The sequence below is a fragment of the Lineus longissimus genome, chromosome 6 (assembly GCF_910592395.1).
Source record: "Lineus longissimus chromosome 6, tnLinLong1.2, whole genome shotgun sequence".
Lineage (NCBI taxonomy): Eukaryota > Metazoa > Nemertea > Pilidiophora > Heteronemertea > Lineidae > Lineus > Lineus longissimus.
Genome location: NC_088313.1, coordinates 5,537,492 through 5,558,538, shown reverse-complemented (window position 1 = coordinate 5,558,538; position 21,047 = coordinate 5,537,492). Strand labels below are relative to the sequence as shown.

The 21,047-nt window shown below is 41.0% G+C and overlaps 2 protein-coding genes across 4 annotated transcripts in view; one reads left to right on the top strand and one right to left on the bottom strand.

The window, feature by feature from the left end:
* The window catches only part of LOC135489655 (RRP12-like protein), a 37,296-nt gene extending 18,071 nt beyond the window's left edge, over window positions 1-19,225 (bottom strand). Inside the window, exons 1-18 of one of the 2 annotated variants that reach the window (XM_064775101.1) lie at window positions 19,099-19,225; window positions 18,482-18,699; window positions 18,190-18,273; window positions 17,307-17,489; window positions 16,580-16,696; window positions 16,146-16,284; window positions 15,189-15,316; window positions 12,964-13,154; window positions 12,411-12,738; window positions 11,275-11,417; window positions 10,540-10,780; window positions 9,597-9,863; window positions 8,495-8,656; window positions 6,701-6,859; window positions 5,310-5,390; window positions 3,009-3,225; window positions 2,095-2,509; window positions 371-552 (exon numbers count right to left, since the gene is read on the bottom strand). In XM_064775101.1, the coding sequence (XP_064631171.1) occupies window positions 371-552; window positions 2,095-2,509; window positions 3,009-3,225; window positions 5,310-5,390; window positions 6,701-6,859; window positions 8,495-8,656; window positions 9,597-9,863; window positions 10,540-10,780; window positions 11,275-11,417; window positions 12,411-12,738; window positions 12,964-13,154; window positions 15,189-15,316; window positions 16,146-16,284; window positions 16,580-16,696; window positions 17,307-17,489; window positions 18,190-18,273; window positions 18,482-18,616 (3,172 nt within the window). In that variant the 5' untranslated portion in view covers window positions 18,617-18,699; window positions 19,099-19,225. Of the gene's footprint in view, window positions 1-370; window positions 553-2,094; window positions 2,510-3,008; window positions 3,226-5,309; window positions 5,391-6,700; window positions 6,860-8,494; window positions 8,657-9,596; window positions 9,864-10,539; window positions 10,781-11,274; window positions 11,418-12,410; window positions 12,739-12,963; window positions 13,155-15,188; window positions 15,317-16,145; window positions 16,285-16,579; window positions 16,697-16,980; window positions 17,067-17,306; window positions 17,490-18,189; window positions 18,274-18,481; window positions 18,700-19,098 lie in introns of those variants that run through there. The other variant, XM_064775102.1, reaches the window with a different exon arrangement.
* Window positions 19,226-19,478: 253 nt separating this feature from the next.
* The window catches only part of LOC135489656 (xaa-Pro aminopeptidase 1-like), a 32,830-nt gene continuing 31,261 nt past the window's right edge, over window positions 19,479-21,047 (top strand). For both annotated transcript variants that reach the window (XM_064775104.1, XM_064775103.1), the window contains exon 1: window positions 19,479-19,562. The gene's annotated coding sequence lies outside the window, so the exon portion shown is untranslated. The remainder of the gene's footprint in view (window positions 19,563-21,047) is intronic.

Sequence of the window (21,047 nt, the reverse complement as noted above, 5' to 3'; positions counted from 1 at the left end):
AGATGAACATTTATAGAGTATTTCAATGGCACACTATGACCAAAGAATAATCCAGGGCGCACGCAATTTTCAAACCTTGTCCAACTTTCTGTATTAAAGGAGAACGTGTAGTTTTTTTCAAGATCACGGCATCTCATCCTGAGCTTCCGAGCAGTGAAATGGTCTCCCCAGCATCTGAAACTCTCCAAACACCCACATTTAAAAAGTCGCTTGTTTGTTTCACGATCACTTCTGGTTGTGTAGTGCCTTGATCAGGCCTAGTTTGACTTGGACAATATATATCTCATGGTCATGACCTCACATTTCGACTCGGCCGTCGCCTTGATTTTGTCCTTCCCCGACCCAAACAAATTGACAAAACAGGTCTTACCCAGAACTTTCTTTGAAGCAGACGTATCCAGGAAGTCGACGATGTCATCATCATTACTCTCCTTCAGCCATGCTGCACCTGGCCTCTCCTTCTTGGCCGACTTCTTAGCACCTTTTTTGCCCGGCTTCGCTTTGTCATCTTCGTCTAATTCAGAGTCGGTGTCTCTAAGCAGTTCATCAACACTGGAAATAATTGGATAGAACAGAGGTTCAGATGTTGATCCAAAAACAAGGATTTTTGAAGACTAATATACACCATAGCCCCCCTTTAACCCTTTGCTGCGGACGTACGCTAATTGGCGACTCAAATAAAAATGTCTACCGTGCCGCCGTATGCCGTTTGGTGACTTCGCCTATCTTGATTCCTATGCGTTTAAAGTCGTAGTTCCACCTATCATAAAACCCCGTGTTTTTTCAAGACCCGTGTCTTCGCCGTGTGTCAAAAAACCTGGGGCGCACTTACACCTATCAGTGGTGTTAGATAATGGTTAACAGCCCCGGCGACAGGTGCGCTGTAGGTAGGGAGCTCTCCTGTGTTTCTTTCCCGTTGGAAGGGAATTTCGCATGGGCAATACCGAGGCAACTACACTGCTCCATCTGTCGCCAGATCTTAGAACTTGCAATGGCCGTGTCTATTCAGATTCCACCTATGAGACAAGACCACAATTGATTTTTTAAGCCTTTTAGCAGTTAAATTGTCAATGTTTGACCGCGACGCATCAAAGAACGCGTCAAGTAGTGAAACTGAAATTCGGATATGATATACGGGTTAGTCTTGCGAGTAACTGGTGCGATGGAAATTGGTGATTGACCACGGTAATTTTTTTATAATCGACAAATTAGACAGACTTTGATATTTCCACTGTTTTCAGCCAACTGGCGGAAAAAACTCAAAACACGCCCCCTATTACCCAATTAGCAAAATTCGAAATTAATTTTTTCATCAAATAATTTCTTTATATCTGTAGACTTGCCACAGCAAATATTTTTTCAATACCTCTCCAAATATGTACTTGAGAGTAAAAAACATGCACTCGTCTAATTGATAGGCCTCGACCCTCCAACCTATGAATATTCATTAGTGGTCTTGTCTCCTATCAAAAAACCTGTGTTGAACACGGGTCTAAATTGGCCCCCGATTAGCCCCATCGAGCTCGATGGGGCTAATAGACACGGGGATTTGACACACGGGTCTATTTAGACATGGCAATTCATAGGTGTAAGCGCAAAAGACACGGGGATTTGATAGGTGGAAGTACGACTATTGACTACTATGCAGTTCTATAGATGTCCAATAGATGGCAATAGTGTTTCGTTTATGAGTTTTCCTCCATCACTGCTAATGAAGGATTTAGAATCGTACAGAACAATAGAAATTTTGGGTTGTGCAGCGAAAGGGTAAATGTCTGATATGCCTAGAAATAAACTAAACTTGATGACCTCAGTTCACGGCACCTCAATGTACATTTCAACACGAAGAAAATAGAAGACACCAACATGTACCACCAAACCTATACCTGAACACTGAGAATCCCAAAAGATTCTGTGAAGTTTTTATTTTCACAAATCGCAAATATTTCTAAAGAAGAACTTCTTTGAATTTGATTTTTCAGTGGATCACAAAATATTGTCTTGGAACCTCGGGTAATTTTGCACTCAACCCACTGCCATTTGTGTTCCATCACAATATGTAATTCAAGCACCACTGAATCCCAAGGGCATTACCTTTCAGGTATTGACTTAAACTTAAATTCATCGTCATCCGAGTCACCATCCTCTCTCGATTTTTTCTCTGCCTTCCGTTGGCGTTTTAATCTCTCCTGGGTCTTACGGATATTCTGTAAGAGTTTACTATGACTTGCTGGAACCATCTTTTCAATTGCCACAAAGCCAAACTTTCGGATCAGTCGTTCGAATAATTCCTTCGCTTTGAATCGAAAGTGGTGCTTGTTGTCCTCCTTCATCGAGACCAAACTCGAGATGAGATTTTCCAAATATTTTGCCAGCTCGACGTCCTTGAACGCGCTGAGGAGGACTTTGACGAAACCGAGAGCGGCTTGGACCACTTCCCTTGCCTTGGAGGAGAGGAGAAGGCTGGCCTGGTCCATCAAGACATCAAGAAGGGCTCCATTGACATCACCTGAAATCAATTGAGCAGACCAACTGATAATGCGTCAAACCATTACAGTAGAACCTCTCTGTTAAGGACACCTTCGGGACAGGCAAGTGCTGTCCTTAATAGAGAAGTGTCCTGATTAGAGAGGTCAAATTGAATAGAAACTACCAATTTGGGACCAAAACTAGTGTCCTCAATAGAGAGGCTGTCCTTAATAGAAAGGTGTCTGCTAAGGGAGGTTCCACTGTATTTAGAATTAGAAATTCACTGACATGTATTATTGACTCCAGTCTCTGTACCAGTTCAATCAATGATACGAGAGCTTAAATCTGCTTCAAAGAGATAAAGATAGACCAATACGTGACAGAGGAAGGCACCACGATTGCCATCTATCATGATGGACCTTAGGATAGCGGGTCATGTTTGCCGACCGTGGATGAATTCCTGTAGATGGTGCAATGAGGCGTACAGAAATGGTTTTATGAAACGAAAACACATCACCAACAAAAAACAAAGTACGAACCTTTATACTGATGTAAAATTCGGGTCAAGGCATGGGTTGTGGCGCTAATCATGTGAGAATCCCCAGCAAATCCTGCCATTATCCTTTGAAAGTATTCGAATATCACCTCCTGCTTTGGCTTGTCTGTCCACCGGATTAGCGCCTCACACATTTCCACCAGTAGGGTGTACGCTGCTGTCCTTGCCCTCTCAGCTACTTCCTTCGTACAGAGAATAGCCTGGAAAACAGAATTAGACTTCAACTTCAGACGAAGCCCTACATTGGAGATTTTGTTGTGCAACTTTGACCATTGGGTTCCTAAAGATCCCCATTCCAAATGCCCAAGAACTGAATTGGGCAGGTTTCACCAAGACACGGAATAGGGGGCTTGGAACTCGGGGTTCGGTTGTTAGAAAGCATGTAGCTCATAACATCATGCTGACATGTTGTCACATGTGCATTGATGTACACGAAACAACATGTCAACATGATATCAGGATATCAGCAGCTCCTGAACTGAGGTGGGATATCTTGCAAAATTCAGAACAATATAAATTGTTTCCCATTTTAAAGTTAAGCCAAGGCAATTAGATGCCAAGACCTATCCGGAATGGGAGTTTATCTCTGCTCATCAACTAAAGCTATCATCATGAAGGATAACAGCATGATTGATAAGCAAGACTTTGTAAACACACATCCTAAAACTATTGATTTAACACAATATGTGTTTTCCATTTTAAAGTTAAGCCAAGGCAATTAGATGCCAAGACCTATCCGGAATGGGAGTTTATCTCTGCTCATCGACTGAAGCTGTCATCATGAAGGATAACAGCATGATTGATAAGCAAGACTTTGTAAACACACATTCTAAAAGTATTGATTGAACACAATATGTGTTTCCCATTTCAAAGTTAAGCCAAGGTAATTAGATGCCAAGACCTATCCGGAATGGGAGTTTATCTCTGCTCATCGACTGAAGCTGTCATCATGAAGGATAACAGCATGATTGATAAGCAAGACTTTGTAAACACACATTCTAAAAGTATTGATTGAACACAATATGTGTTTCCCATTTCAAAGTTAAGCCAAGGCAATTAGATGCCAAGACCTATCCGGAATGGGAGTTTATCTCTGCTCATCAACTAAAGCTGTCATCATGAAGGATAACAGCATGATTGATAAGCAAGACTTTGTAAACGTGCATCCTAAAAGTATTGATTGAACACAATATGTGTTTCCCATTTTAAAGTTAAGCCAAGGTAATTAGATGCCAAGACCTATCCGGAATGGGAGTTTATTTCTGCTCATCAACTAAGGCTGTCATCATGAAGGATAACAGCATGATTGATAAGCAAGACTTTGTAAACACACATCCTAAAACTATTGATTGAACACAATATGTGTTTCCCATTTTAAAGTTAAGCCAAGGCAAGTAGATACCAAGACCTATCCGGAATGGGAGTTTATCTCTGCTCATCGACTAAAGCTGTCATCATAAAAGAAGGACAGCATTGATGATAAGCAAGACTTTGTAAACACACATCCTAAAACTATTGATTGAACACAATATGTGTTTCCCATTTTAAAGTTAAGCCATGGCAATTAGATGCCAAGACCTATCCGGAATGGGAGTTTATCCTGCTCATCAACTAAAGCTGTCATCATAATGTATAACAGCATGATTGATAAGCAAGACTTTATAAACACACATCCTAAAACTATTGATTGAACACAATATGTGTTTCCCATTTTAAAGTTAAGCCAAGGCAATTAGATGCCAAGACCTATCCGGAATGGGAGTTTATCTCTGCTCATCGACTGAAGCTGTCATCATAAAGGATGGACAGCATTGATGATAAGCAAGACTTCGTGGAAGCACATCCAAAAATCACCAATATAGAACACTACTCATGTTTTTTATCTTAAAGGCAATTGGATACCAAGACCTATCCGGAATGGGAGTTTATCTCTGCTCATCGACTGAAGCTGTCATCATAAAGGATGGACAGCATTGATGATAAGCAAGACTTCGTGGAAGCACATCCAAAAATCACCAATATAGAACACTACTCATGTTTTTTATCTTAAAGGCAATTGGATACCAAGACCTATTCGGAACAGGAGTTATCTCTGCCAATCAACTGTTCATATCAAACAAAGCGCCAAAACTCATTGATAGATATTCAAATACGCTACTAGTGCATGCACAGGTAAAAGCCAATGATTAATGGTGAAAGAAAATACTTCTCTAGATATCTGCAAGCATTCACAAACTCAATATTTAAACTTAAAGGATCACGTATAAGAACTTCTTATATTTACCTCTGGTACAACTGCCATTAGGAAATCACGCTGGTCGTCGGACAGCTGGCGGAAGATGTGAATCAGACACCGTAATCGAGGCTGGAAAAGGCACAGAACGGCTATGGAAGTATAAGGTAAAGTGGTACGATGAGGAACCTGCAGAACTAAAAATCCAGATGGCAGCACCAGTACTAAAAGGTACACTTCCAGTGCATTTTCCACTGAAATTAAGTTTTGTTGATTTTCTCCCTAAAACTCATCAAAATAGAATTAAGGACAAAAAAAAAACAACACTTTTGGTGCTATTTCCCCATATAGAGTATTTAAGGGATGAATATTCAATAATCATTGACCCGGGAAATGGCTTTCTCATGACAACCATGGTCCACTTGCCTGCAGGGCCCCCTATTGGCAGGTTTTGTTGTGCAGGTTCCTCATTGTAGCCCCAGTACAACTATAGCATCAGGGTGCATTGATGTGTACTACAAACCTTTTTTAACACTGTATCGGCTATAACTGTACTGGGGCTATAATTGCACCACTTTACCTTTACTGGGATCTAACCTGTCCTTGAAAAATAGGCCAAAACAGACAAATCCAAGCCATCCTCCATTCATTCTGAATATCTCAGTGCACTTCTTTAGTGCAAGTCCCAGTTGGAATCCAAACAGATTTATACTTGAACTAACCTAGATTCCTTCCAATTCCAATGAAGAAATCGGTGCCGAAATATGCCAACAAACTAAAAAAATTCAAGTTACCGTGTTTATGCGTATTTAGGCGCATGCGCATATAAACGCAAATTGGTTGTTTTTATCCTACTTTACCTGATCGAAATTTGCCGTTCTTAAGCGCATGTACCTATAAATTTATGGTGATGAATGAGTATTTTACGATCGGTGCGTACGGTTGTTGATAGGCTCAGGTCACCGCGATCTGAGGCCGCATATCATGATATAGCGCAAGGAAAGTTAGATAATTCGTCTGCCTTGCACCAGTCAGTGCGATATTGGTCAGAATCCAGCTGAACTGTGTACTTTATGCATAGTAAACAGCAGATACTTAGAAGAATATAACCACTCTTGTGTATTTTGAACGATTAAGAGTACAAGTTCGGAACGTAACCTTGGATTAATTTTTGCCCATTGTTATGCGCATGCGCTAATATTTGGGAGATTAAGGGCACCCTGGATATAAGCGCAGTGCGCCTAAATACGCATAAATACGGTACTAAGTTATTACAGTTGCAGTTTAAAAACAGGGGATTAATTTATCCTGTGGCACCGAAAAATGCTCGAGTTTCATTGACTTCTATTTCAAAATGCCATTCTCTATAGAAGCTGGGCAAAGTACACAATCCTCCTAAAATTTAACATCAAAGTCAACATTAACCCATCACCGATACTCACTGCTTTTGAAGAAGGACTAGAACTGGACAAAGAATTTATCAACACAGACTGCAATTCACTCAGATGTGTGGCAACATAATTCCGACAGTTTTCCGACTTTGAACTGCAGATCTCTTCCAGGGCTCTGTAGGATTTCTTTTGTGTGGTACGGTCTTTATCCTGGAAAGGTAGCACATCACATGAAGAGTTTAGATGCAAAAGTCGCTATACAATTTAGCCCATTCAAGAAAAAAAAATTTATACATGAAACTTTAACAAGGCGTAGCAGATGGTACGTCTGATCTTGGTACCAAACCCTTGCAATGCAGACCGCAAGGATCTCATAATAAATCATCTAAAAAGATAACTTTTCAATGCAAAAACCATTACAGTTACTACAGCTGAAAAAGACTGTTTACTCAAAAGGACCTCAAGTTGACAAAGCGACTTTTGAGTCATGATGATATGAATATCCTGTTCACAAGTAACAACAATGTTCAAGCTTTCAATGATGTCAAAAGGACTTCAAGTCGATAAAGTGACTTTTGAGTCCTGACGATATGATATCCTTAAGCTTTCAATGATGTCAAAAGGACTTCAAGTTGATAAAGCGACTTTTGACTCCTGACGATATAAATATCCTGTTCACAAGTCACAACGTTCAAGCTTTCAATGATGTCAAAAGGACCTCAAGCTGATAAAGTGACTTTTGAGTCATGACGATATGAATATCCTGTTCACAAGTCACAACGTTCAAGCTTTCAATGATGTCAAAAGGACCTCAAGCTGATAAAGTGACTTTTGAGTCATGACGATATGAATATCCTGTTCACAAGTCACAACGTTCAAGCTTTCAATGATGTCAAAAGGACCTCAAGCTGATAAAGCGACTTTTGAGTCATGACGATATGAATATCCTGTTCACAAGTCAAAACGTTCAAGCTTTCAATGAGGACCTCAAGTTGACAAAGCGACTTTTGAGTCATGATGATATGAATATCATGTTCACAAGTCACAACGTTCAAGCTTTCAATGATGTCAAAAGGACCTCAAGTTGATAAAGCGCCTTTTGAGTCATGACGATATGAATATCCTGTTCACAAGTCACAACGTTCAAGCTTTCAATGATGTCAAAAGGACCTCAAGCTGATAAAGTGACTTTTGAGTCATGACGATATGAATATCCTGTTCACAAGTCACAAAGTTCAAGCTTTCAATGATGTCAAAAGGACCTCAAGTTGACAAAGTGACTTTTGAGTCATGACGATATGAATATCCTGTTCACAAGCCACAGCATTCAAGCTTTCATGATGTCAGGATGGATGCGACTTCTGAATCAGCGAGGTGCTTCAGAGCCTACATACACAGGCTAGATTACACTGCGAAACTCTACGAAGCGGCAACCTCCATAATCAGGAAACCAACAGGCTCTTGAACTTCTGCAACTCGTGTGCCGTCCGCTGGGTGGAAGATTCAACAATGCTTCCACCCAGTGCAGTGAGCTACAGAGCATCTCCGTGCAAGAGACGATCATGGTGGGAAGGATCTATGGAAACTACCCATTCACAGCTTAACATTGGCACCACTTACTCCAAACTGAAAATCTGGTCCCTACCGACGTTTCTCAATGGCAGGTCACATATTTCTTTGACAAGATAAGGCAAGATAAATGTGGAAATCTTGCCTGTACATACATGTATCTTTCTGTAGTCTTGAACATAAGACCGTTTCCACTTATCATTTTTAAAGACAGTTCATTCGGAGCAATATAGACATTCCCACGGTAATAGATTACCGGGAATTCTTTTTACTTACATTTAATCTTGGCACGACTAATTCACTCAACTTCTTCAACCTTGCTTTGTCTATGTACGGTATGAAGGCATTTATCAGATCAAGAAGGTTATGACGCCGTAAGGCTGTAGAGTCCTTGTCCAATAATCGGCCGTAACACTTGTCAAATAATGAATTGGTTAACTGAAAGTAAATAGTTTTTATATTACACGTTTGTCATTCTCTGAACAGCAATCCAAATTTCCTGGGCACTTTTGCTTGGAGAGGGACGACATGTGCAGCACGGATGTCAATGGCACAGAGATACAGCACAAGAGCTATAGAAGCGGTATTAACCCTTTGTCTCCTGAGCCACTACCCACCAGGGACACGAGAGCACTTTTTCCCATAATTGTATTTAGCTGTGAGAAACGCCGTGAGAACTCGCCATTCTGTAGTTCTAATGGCTGCCGAATGTTTGTACTGGCAGCACGAATCATTAGAGTAGTTACGAAAGTTGTTAGCAGATGCCGGTACTAAGCATTCACTTAAAACGCAATTTTTTTAAGGCGTCTCCGATACACGTGAAGGGTCCTTGGATAGCAAATTACTGCGTACAGGGTACGCATTACGTAGGCAAATGGTTAAGAACATGCAAAAACCAGGAATTAGTGTACCCGACAAAGTGTCAGACAAGAGATGATTTTGTGCCTGTCACACAGGAATTTGCTGTCCGACATGTAATGGATTATTGTTGTAAAAACTGGCAGTTTGTACAGGGTAAAAGAGTTAGATAGCAACTCATGTGTACCTGTCAAAACCTCTAAAATCACAATTTGGTGCCTGACAATGTACTTGACTGGCACCCTATTTCAAGGCTTGTAAGAAGTTGTACTAAGAGCACCTTTTTGCATGATGCAAATGTCATCAATAACAAATCAATTTCTAACATCATTGCGTTAAAAATTCATATGCCGGAACTCACCAGAAATAGACACTAGACTGGAATCCTTTGTGGCTAGTCGGAATTGAGGGTGGAAAACCCTCGAAAATCTGTCAACAAAGGATTCTGGGAGGATTCTGAGTTGCTAAGATGTTTTCATTGTATTCGTATCTTACTTCAAGAAGGAATTTACAAACATACCTCTTTATCTGCAATCTGGAGGTATATTTTGATAGTTTCTAAAGCAGCAGGTCGGGCCGGATCGTGCGTATTCTCAGTAGATTCAGTTGTATACAAATTGAACAGAATTGGTAAATAGTTCTTGGCAAATCTAGCCAATTCCTTTTTGTTTTCTTCATTTTCTAAGTTATGGAGGATTAATTTTCGTAATGCACTCATGACCTCCATGCGCAGCTCGGGTCGCTCGGTGAGGGCAGATCCCAAGACTTTGGCCAAGGTCGGGAAGGACTGAAAAAACAACAACAAAAAACTTTACCATAGAAATTAGGAAAGGTATCAATATGATATCAATGAAACTACAAGACGATGCCACAATAATATATTTAGCCATAGGAAAACGGCACTTAAAAAGAATTTCATTTTGAACAGTAATGTGTATTTACATTTTTACACCATAGATCATTACAATCGATTTCGACCTATATCGGTCCTCATCAGGCGGTCAAATGATTACACATGTAAATACACATTTCTGTTCAAAATGAAATTCTTTTTAGTTGCCATTTTCCTATGGCTAAGTGGACATGTCAAGTCCCTCCCAAAACTCAAATAATATATTTACCCCACCCCAAGACAATAGTTCCTTGTGAGAACACGTGTTGTATGGAAGGGGTGTTAGCCTGGTTCCACCAGCCGGAGTTCTACAGCTGCTACAATTCAAAGAAGGTTCCAGCAGCTAACTTCTTTGTAGCTTTTAACCCTTTCATTGCAGGTGACGTGCTGTACATGGCCCCGCGATGTGCGGACAACATACATAGCGCGTCATGCCCAGCTAAAATAATAATTCACCACTCTCAGCCAAGATGGCGCCGGCCGCAAAATGGCTGCCACAGGGTTAACAAACAGCCAAACCACTGCAACATGTGTGTTGGCACACTCTTTATAAGTCTCTAAAACCACACACCTTGGCAAGATCTGTAGGTCTGTTACAAAATCCACTCAGCAAAGCCCAGATCTGGTTCTGTAGTGTCTCGTATAACTTGGCTTTCATTATTTGACCCTCGCTCCGTAATGCCGCAGATCGCGTCCGGAGTTTCGCAGACAATGGCAAGAAATACGATGTGAAGAACGCGAGCTCTGTCTCCTTGATGTTGTCACGCAAGACCGGCAGCAGCCAACCCCTTGGGAACTCGAAATTTTCCATTCTGGAAAAAATGAAGACAGGTTAACAGTTGCACTACAGGCAAAGCCCTACCCAGTATGAGGTCTACCATTGCTCATAATTTCAAGTGCTATTTCCAATGTGAAATGACAGCAACGTTTCAAAATGATGAGCAGCAACAAAAGGAAAGAAGGAAAGAGCAACTGGGTATGTGAAAGGAATATTCATATCGAAGCAAGTACCAATATTCAAGAAGAAATAAATGCAATTAAGCAGAATATTCAGATGAAGATCCCTGCCATCGTCAAAATCAAAGTATCATCATTGGCCCGACATAGCAACCACAGTGACATGCACTCCTGCAACAGAACAACCGTGCATGAAGAATATGACCAATTCTAGAAAAAAAAATTTTCTCTCAAGTAATGAAGCCAAGTCACATTCATTTGGCCATAATTTCCACAACACAGAAACCACAACGACACACACTCTCCACCTTGAGCAGTGAAGAAGAAGAAGCTCACAATCCTGACTTACTCATCTCCAGTGATTTGTAACGGAACAGCAGAAAGTATGGCTTTTGGTCCCATCTTAGTGACTGCCATGCCTATTGCTCGGTCCACCTCTGGTTTGTAGGCAAACCGATGACTGTCCCTCAGATCACACAAAGACTTCAGGCACTGAAAAAAATTACAAGAGACGAGAGTTTCATGAGAAAGGTTGTCAGGGCTAACTAGTGTACAAAAGGTAGTTTAAAAGAGGTGCATGTACAAGTTACAACATGTATTCTGCAGAACTTTTTTTTTTCACATTAAGATGCATCATCTGTATTGGACTCTAAATAGGAACTACACAATTATTACAAGTACCCCTTAGTTGTAACTCCTGGTGCTCCAAACCACTCTAGTTTTGAACTCCTTATATAACACAACTGTAACTCATTGTGCTCCAGCCTACTCTAGTTTTGAACTCATTATATAACACAGCTGTAACTCCTGGTGCTCCAGCCCACTCTAGATTTGAACTCGTTATATAACACAGCTGTAACCCCTGGTGCTCCAGCCCACTCTAGATCTGAACTCGCTATATAACACAGCTGTAACTCTTGGTGCTCCAGCCCACTCTAGATTTGAACTTGTTATATAACACAGCTGTAACCCCTGGTGCTCCAGCCCACTCTAGATTTGAACTCGCTATATAACACAGCTGTAACCCCTGGTGCTCCAGCCCATTCTAGATTTGAACTCGTTATATAACACAGCTGCAACCCCTGGTGCTCCAGCCCACTCTAGATTTGAACTTGTTATATAACACAGCTGTAACCCTGGTGCTCCAGCCCACTCTAGATTTGAACTCGCTATATAACACAGCTGTAACCCCTGGTGCTCCAGCTCACTCTAGATTTGAACTCGTTATATAACACAGCTGTAACCCCTGGTGTTCCAGCCCACTCTAGATTTGAACTTGTTATATAACACAGCTGTAACCCCTGGTGCTCCAGCCCACTCTAGATTTGAACTTGCTATATAACACAGCTGTAACCCCTGGTGCTCCAGCCCATTCTAGATTTGAACTCGTTATATAACATAGCTGTAACCCCTGGTGCTCCAACCCACTCTAGGTTTGAACTTGTTATATAACACACATCCACACATCAACCTTCATGAACTTACTTTAAACGTCATCTTGTGACAATTCTTCCCCAACACTGAGAAGAACACCGCCAGCATCTGTATGATGTGCCCCCAAGATGCGTGGTACTGATAGCTCAAGCCACCCTCCAACGACGCGAACATCTTATGAATAGGGCTCTTGGTTCCCTCGGGAGTAGAGTCCAATAGAGTCTGCACGACGTCTAAATTTGGTGCGATACAATGCTGTAGGACTGATTTCAGAGTCGACGCGGCTGTGACATGGACTTCTTGTTTCTCCGCCTGGAAGCACTTCACGCAGGTTGTGAAGAGGCGTGGCAGATGGCTGATGCACAGTCGCACGTTCAATCTGGATTATTATAACAAAAGGCAAGTCACGATTAATATGCAATGAAGTACGCTTAAAAAATAATTCCAACAAGACTTTAATTTCCAAGTGAATACAGTGTGGTGATTCAAAAAAGATTTCCCTCCACGTCCAAAATCGTTCATGCCACGAGCGAGGTATCGTTTTGTAACCTTCAGTCTTCAAAGGGTTTAACATTCAACTCAAAACTTGGAACAGAATACTGACCTTGCCAAGTTGATGTGGGCTTTCTCCATGACCGCCAACCAAGCAGCCATTAGCTGACTGTCACTGTCGCCCGGCTGGAAATCGTACAGGGCTGTGATTATCTGTGCATTCAGCTCCGAGGGCATGGTGGTCGATTTAGGACTTGTCACGAACATACCGTGAAGGGCTTGCATGCACAATGATGTTATCATCTGAAACATAAGTGTTGGTCAAACTGAAGTAATCATGACACCTCAACAGCAATAACACTCCATTACCAAATCTTTGATAAGCAATTGACAAGCTATGTTATTCTTCAAAGTAAGTTTTTCTTTCATATTTGTTTTTGATGCGACTTTCAAATCTGCTCTACATAATTCCCAGGTGATTACAAATTCCATGTCTTCTGAAGCAAAATGTGTTATTGTAATGTTAATCACTACATGTCAATTAACTACATGTATGTTATCATGTCAACTAGGAATGTTTCCCCTTTTTGTAGTCTTGACTAAATAAACCTGGAGGTGGAACCTCTCTATTAAGGACACCCTTGGGGCTGACAAGTGCTGTCCTTAATAGAGAGGTGTCCTGATTAGAGGTCAAATTGAATAGAAACAACCAATTTAGGATCTAAACTAGAATTGTCAGTTGAGTCTTAGCAGACTCTGGAGTCTCCGCCTCATATGCACACAGCCATGCATGTTGACAAAAACAAAACAAAAACATCGCACTTTCACTTCAGCGGAGCGATGGTTTATGTGCGAAATACGACTGATCAAGGCAACATAAAGTGTCCAGAAGGGAAGAACACACTTGAAACTCAGCTGCTTTAATTCACTGCCGTTTTTTCTTATTTCATAGCCCATAAACTCCAAATAATATATTAGGTATTATAGAAAAATGCTTCGATGGTGTAGACCAAGGAGGATACCGCGGTGACGTCACATCACGTGATCCCGACCCATATTAGTGATCGCTATGGCCAATCAGATTCAGTCTACTGACAGCACCAGCACTGAACACATCTCCACGTCTCACTGTCTGGTGCGCTCCTGTACACAAAAACACCAATAGACATGAAATATTGCAATACCTAGTATGGATTCTTCCTGTGTAAAATAAAATTTACAGAGCAGATTAACTTCCACGAATAAAAAAGACGTTTGGCGTGGCCAAAGTGCGGAAATAATGTCTCCGCTAAAATACACTACGAAATACACTAGGCAATGCACTACCCAATATACAGTAGAGATGCAGTTGAGTTTGTTATTGTTTTGACTTAGAAGCCCGCCCATATCATAATATATTCATGTATTCATGAAGTATGAACTCATTTCTGTCCCATACAACTCTAAGAACAGTCAATTTCTCCTTAAATCATCACCGAAACCGCGATATCCGCAGGAAGATTTCGTTCTAGTGTCCGAAAATGCATGATCTTACAGGGGCGCTAACTCGACAAATAGAGGGGATCTATGGGGGATCTATGCGAGTTTTAGGTCCTACAGGTCTCGAACTTGTAAAATCTGTAAACATGCCTCCAAATCCCATTATGATAGTGAAGAGATTGCCCATATCTGGGAGACTGTTTTGAAACCATCGCTAATTTTGAAAGATCGGTGCCCGGCTATTTGGTTAAAAAAACCTATTTTTCCCCATCAAAACAGCACTTTTCATTATTCAAATGATAGCTTATTGTCTGAAGACTTATTTCATAGCAGAAAAGTACTAATAACTCTGATTTGATGCGAAAAATTTAACTTTTTTGATGACTTAATTTTCCCTTGGCCGTGGACCGAGTTTGTTTACAATATGCAGCGCCATCTTGGAAAAGCCGTGACGTCACCGCGGTATCCTCCTTGGGTGTAGACTATCCATTACGTTCCTCCATATGTGCAGCCAATATGTAATACACATAACGCGGTGTGCCGGGATGGCGAGGTTTATTGGTTAAAAATTTACATGTATTGCGCTATGCATGCCCATAGCACTTTCGCGGCTGTAACCCAGATTGACTTCTTAGTTCATGGACACCCTCGTTTTATCGATGTTTTGCAATGAATTGCCGTGTTCATGTACATATGAAGCTTTCACCTGGGGACGAGAGTTTGCTGGAATAATTTATTGAGGAGAATAATACCCTAGTACAAAAGTCTCAGCCGATGGCGGAGACTAACTAGTGTCCTTAATAGAGAGGTTTTCCTTAAAAGAGCGGTGTCCGCTAAGGGAGGTGCCACTGTACTTACAACATTACTGAGTGTCATGAGTCGAAGGATAGTTTCACAAGCCGACTTAAGGCTGTTCTGTGGGAAACAGCCAAGGATCTCCTTCAAAAAACTCAGCACATGCAACGTAGTGGTTGCATCCTTTCCAGCTGAAATGCACAGAACAATATAATGAATCAGTTCGAAGAAAAAGCTAAACAAGATTTTTCCAGTATCAATTGAAGGCATAACACCAAACGGGCAAAACCATTTGCCAGACAGGGGTGTCCTAGTAGTGTGAGTAGTGCATTGTATTACATGTAGTACTACTGGTACGGGTTACTCCCCTACTGGACGGTAGCTATTCACTTGCTCACTGGGATCAGATGTTACCTTATCATGTGAGGAGTCTCATAGCCACGTGGTAAATACTTCGGGTATCACACAATACGGGTCGCATTCGATCCCGAGGAGACCCATGATTGCATTTCTGGAATAACCGGTGTGGCTTTCAAGGAACTAGAATCTCAGGCTCTTCACAGTCCCTCAAATGAGATGCAAAACCGAGGTTCTTCGTATCTGGTTTCTATACCAAAGCTACCAAAAGACCCCACCAAGTGAGAAATAGGAGTAGCTTGCATGGACCCCAACTGCTGGCCAAAGACGGAGTCGCAAGGCCAATAAACCCAAGTGATGTCAAACTGTAGTGGCAAGTAAATGTTCATCCTGCTATGGAGGAGGAATTTCCCCTTGAGAATAACACCTCCAAGTACAGACTGAACACTGAAGAAGAAAGAAGACCCTGTGTGCGAACTACAAAAGCACTTCATTTTCAATGGAACCCATATGATTGGTAATAAGTGAGACATTTCATCTAGCAAATTTGAGAATTTCATCAAATTCAAGACTGACTGACCTTAATCAACAAAAAAGACAGAGTCACTGGGCCTCCTCAGCACCATGCTAAGCATGAAGACCAAATGGAGGAAGATTAGTTACCTCCATGTTCTTCTATCTGCTGTATGCAAAACTTGGCCGTTGACGGGGCGGCAGGGTGATGGGCCGGTGGATCACCCTCAGTCATGAATGTACTTCCCTTCAGTATGACGCACACTGCCATCTGGGCAGCCTTGCGCACCTGAAACCAAAGCAGAAATATTTAAAGTGAGTATCTTCTTCTCACCAATAGAGAGCTGTGTTATGACCTTTTTCTCTTGTATTTTAGTAAATAACATGTAAAACATCTGCCTACATGGGTCTGTAGATTTCAGGGCTCAGGTGGCCATATGGAGTTTTAAAATACAGTCATATGGAGGATTTTTACTCTCTTCCAACGGATTTAAAGAAGTGGCACATTTTCAAACTTCATCTGTCATCAAAGAATGTCGTTAAAATCGACATCTCACAATGTTTTTGTAATGAGGATCACTTACTTTCGGCTTATGATGTACTGTGAACATGAGTAGTCCATTGTAGACATGCAGCGTTGAAGAGTCATTCCATATTGCTGGCTCTTGTATTCTTAATAATGATGCAACACACTTTAACAACTGAAAAGAATGACAAGAGCTTTGAAAAAATTGGCCCAGTAGTTTTTGCACAGCATCAAAAAGAACAGTAACATTTACTTTTGAAAAAGACTATAGGCATCAGTAACATTTACTTTTGAAAAAGACTATAGGCATCAGAAGGCTTTACTGGTACTGGTAGCAGCCAGACCTTCTGCTGAAAGGCGCGCATTTGCGCTTGCGCGCCTTTGCACTGCCAAATTGTCATTTTGGCCGTGCATGGAACTGCGCGCCTAGCTCTTCAAAAAGTTTTAAAATTCGCGCACCTGGATATCCCGACTGCAGCACCGCCGATAGGCATATTATTGTAACTACATCACAGACTGTAACAGTGCACGCCATTGGTCAATGTCGGGGGTCACTCGGAAGGCCAACCAATGGAATCGCTCCTAGCATGGGAATCCGTGATTCTCATTATTATCAATCATGGTCGCCGAGCACAAGTCGCAAACAGCGACTTTCAAGAATTACGCGCCTAGGCTATGAAAATAAAAGTTAGGCGAGTAAATATTTGCGCACCTAGGTATTTTTCAACAGAAGGTCTGGAAGTACATATGTCTGCATATCTTGATGATACAGAACAAAAACTTACAGATTTTAATAATGACGTCGAATCACTTTCTTCATGGACACCCAATAAATTAATGAAATATTTGGCCACATCCGAGAATTTTTTCTTCAAGACGGAGACAGGAACTCTCTTGATCACAACACTTAACAGGTACACAACTGCAGTCAGTGATTCTTCAGAGTCCATCGTTTCTGCTGCAGTCAACTGGAAAATAGTAGTAAATATTCATGAATGAAATTGATTTATACGCACATGCATTAGTACTAACACGACCAAGGCAATGGGATAAGACCATAAAGTTTGAGCACTAGAAGTCTGGTGTACGAAAATAAGGGCAAAATATAATGATAGCAGAACTTTTTTAAGTTAAGGGCTTGCATTGCCAACATTTAGGGGAGCTGACAGTGATACTAGCTTGGGTAGTTCTTTTATTCTCAACAACGCGATAGGAGTAGAAGGTTTTTACATGTACTCAGAAACCAAGCTGGCATTTGCCTTCCTATTTGCTACATAATTGCCTCCAGTCAGCCTAGGGCAGTGTTTTCAAGAAGGTAATTAGTCAGGGCATCCCACCCTATCTTGGATGAGCCAGCCTTCCTTAGATGAGCCACCCTACCTTGCTCTCAAATTTCATAAAGGGTTTCTATAGGGTCACCCTACCTTGTGTTGCACACTGGCACAATGTATTGAATATCAAGGATACCAGCCTTCCTTGAGAAAACCCTGCTAGGGTAGTACGTCACTAAATCAATCTTTGCTCCAAAAGGTAGGCGCGTCTATACAGTGGTAATACTTGACAGTATGACAAACCAAGTCTCTGCATATAAACACCTATGCTTTTAATTCAGAGGAAATTTTTGTAGATTTCGGCCAGGAAAATATCCTTAGGTCATCACACACTTACAAGAGCACCAAAATATTCAGTTTCCGTTTCTTTCCCACCCTTTGATTTGATGACTTCTGTCACTGCAGCCAGCACCGCTAGAATCTGAAATAGGAAGTTGTGACTGGAATAACTTGAATAACACAACTGGTGAAATCCCATGTTGTTGCTTGTCTTTACTTTGAAACTGACAACTACAATTTTACGCCTGACGACTACAAATTTATGCAACCTGGTACTGGGAGTAACAGAGAAGTTGTGTCATTCCTGAAAGAACTAACAGTAACAGATTAGTTTTTAATTCTAGTCTCACCTCCTTGTGCAACGCAGAGTTTGAAGCCCAGTATCTTTGAACTTTTCCAAATGTGGCGTTAGTGCAATCGGTCCAGTTAGTCGCCCAGGTATTGAATGTGCCCCCTCCGATACTTTGAGCATCTCCCTCAGACATGGCTGCATCACCATCCTCATCTCCATCCCTGGTGACTTGGTCATGTTTAGCGAGCGCATCCTGTGTCAGGTCACTATCTTTCCCTGGAAGAAGACATTCGATATAAATACCATAACCGGCCCATTAATACCCGGTAAACAATGGTATACAGCAATACAGATGTTCACGTATGTTGCGTTCGCCTTCGGTGGGGCCTGGGGGGAGGGCCGCGCCAGGGCCGTTAGCAAGGCTAAACTCAGTAAATGCAGAGTTAGCAAGTTCCAAGTGGGCCTAGCTACCGTAGACTAGAAGTAGAACATGCCAGCCAAAGAACTCTGACATGTCTGAACCGGGAAGTATTGGTCATACATTTCATCTGGTAAATCTGAAGTGAAGCAGGTTTGTTCTGGGTTTGTAATTTAGAATTTGAATCTCAAATTTGAGACCTAGCATCAGAGTTCATAATTTTGGAATGGCAGGTGGCTCTTTATCAGTTTATTTACCTAAATCTACATTGAAAAACCTATTCTTTGCAAGTGAGCGATGCGTTTTGTTCTCTGGATTACTACTGCTGCTCTGGCCTTTTTTCCATCTTTTTTTCTGGCCTTTTGAGACACTTTTACGAGCAGATCGGGCAACTTTTCCGGCTTTGCCAGCCATGTTTAAAAAACACGTGCTCCGTGTTAGGTCTTCAAATATTTATGGCAATTAAAAAGTTAATCTGATGAAAATTCATATAGACATAATAATTTCCGATTTAATAATTATTTACTAAAGTATTATTATCAATAAAGTATTTAATTTTGAGCTTTTGATTGGTAGAAATTACTTTTATCAATCACAGAGACTAAATTCGTCTCCACATCATCCCGCTAGATGACGCTGCTCAAAAATCTTTCTCATATTTCTGGGATTTTTTCGAAAACAAACATCAAATTTAGGTGTCTTATCTTCAAGCAATTTTTTTGTAAGTAATTTGAACCTATATTCAATGACTCGGTTTATTGTAATAACATTAAAATATGCTGCTATATTGAGAATATCTTGGTGTTTGCTTTGAAGAAGGGTTGCTTTGCAAATTTATGAGGCCTAAATACTACAATCAAGATGTACAGACCGGGGGAGCTGGTCCAGGACTACGGCAGCAGATTAGTGCCATAAAAAATATAAAAAATAAAATATTATCTCGTTATTACGAGATCTTTTCTCGTTATTACGCGATGTTATCTCGTTATTACGAGATCTTTTCTCGTTATTACGCGATCTTTTCTCGTTATTACGCGATCTTTTCTCGTTATTACGAGATGTTATCTCGTTATTACGCGATGATGGTATATGGGTCTATAAAGTACGGACCTTTCCCGCGCTTGATCCTGAGCTTTAGGTCTCGTTAGGGAGTTTTTCCCAAATGTACGCGATGATGACGTGCCCCATTAACAGGACGTAACATCTATTTTAAAATGCGTTTCCAAAGTGAATGCATGAGGACAACCCATTTGTGTAGTATATCACTGGAAACGCCCGATTCCCCTGATTCTGCAGGATGTTAAATCGGGCATTTTATTTCTTTAAATAAATCATAAGTGTCGCATTTGCTCCTAGCTCTGTTCACCATCCCAAATGGCAATATTGCCAATTGGGCCGGACAATCACGAAAACCCCCAAATATTATACATTTCTTCCTGAATAATTCTTACAGAGACCATTCTCCCATGAAAGACAGTTGCTTACGCTACACAAAAATCAAAAAAAAATCGAGGGTCAACCATTGAACTTTTGAGATATGTTGAATTTTGCACAAATCAGCGAAAAACGCACCAACTGGTACTGGACGGCATTTCAACACGGGGCCGACGCACATCCCAAGTTCAGTGTACACATACGTCGGCAACAACAGTATAAATGCATAGTTTCTTGTTAGTCGCCTATTGAGTAGCGTTCTAGGTTTCAGAAACTCCAAAAAAACATGTCTTTGCCAAAACAACTGCTGAATCAACGCTGACATACTGTAAGGACCGAGAAATCAATGATTTTAGGAACTACGGTTAGGGCTTGGCCGCGCATGAATAAAAAAAACCCCTCCCTAATGAGACCTTAATCCTCGATGTTGCGTGCACTTTCGCATCTCGTAATAACGAGAAAAGATTGCGTAATAACGAGAAAAGATCGCGTAATAACGAGAAAAGATCGCGTAATAACGAGATAACATCTCGTAATAACGAGAAAAGATCGCGTAATAACGAGAAAAGATCGCGTAATAACGAGATAACATCGCGTAATAACGAGAAAAGATCTCGTAATAACGAGATAACATCTCGTAATAACGAGAAAAGATCGCGTAATAACGAGAAAAGATCGCGTAATAACGAGAAAAGATCGCGTAATAACGAGAAAAGATCTCGTAATAACGAGATAATATTTTTTATTTTTTATGGCACTAATCTGCTGCCGT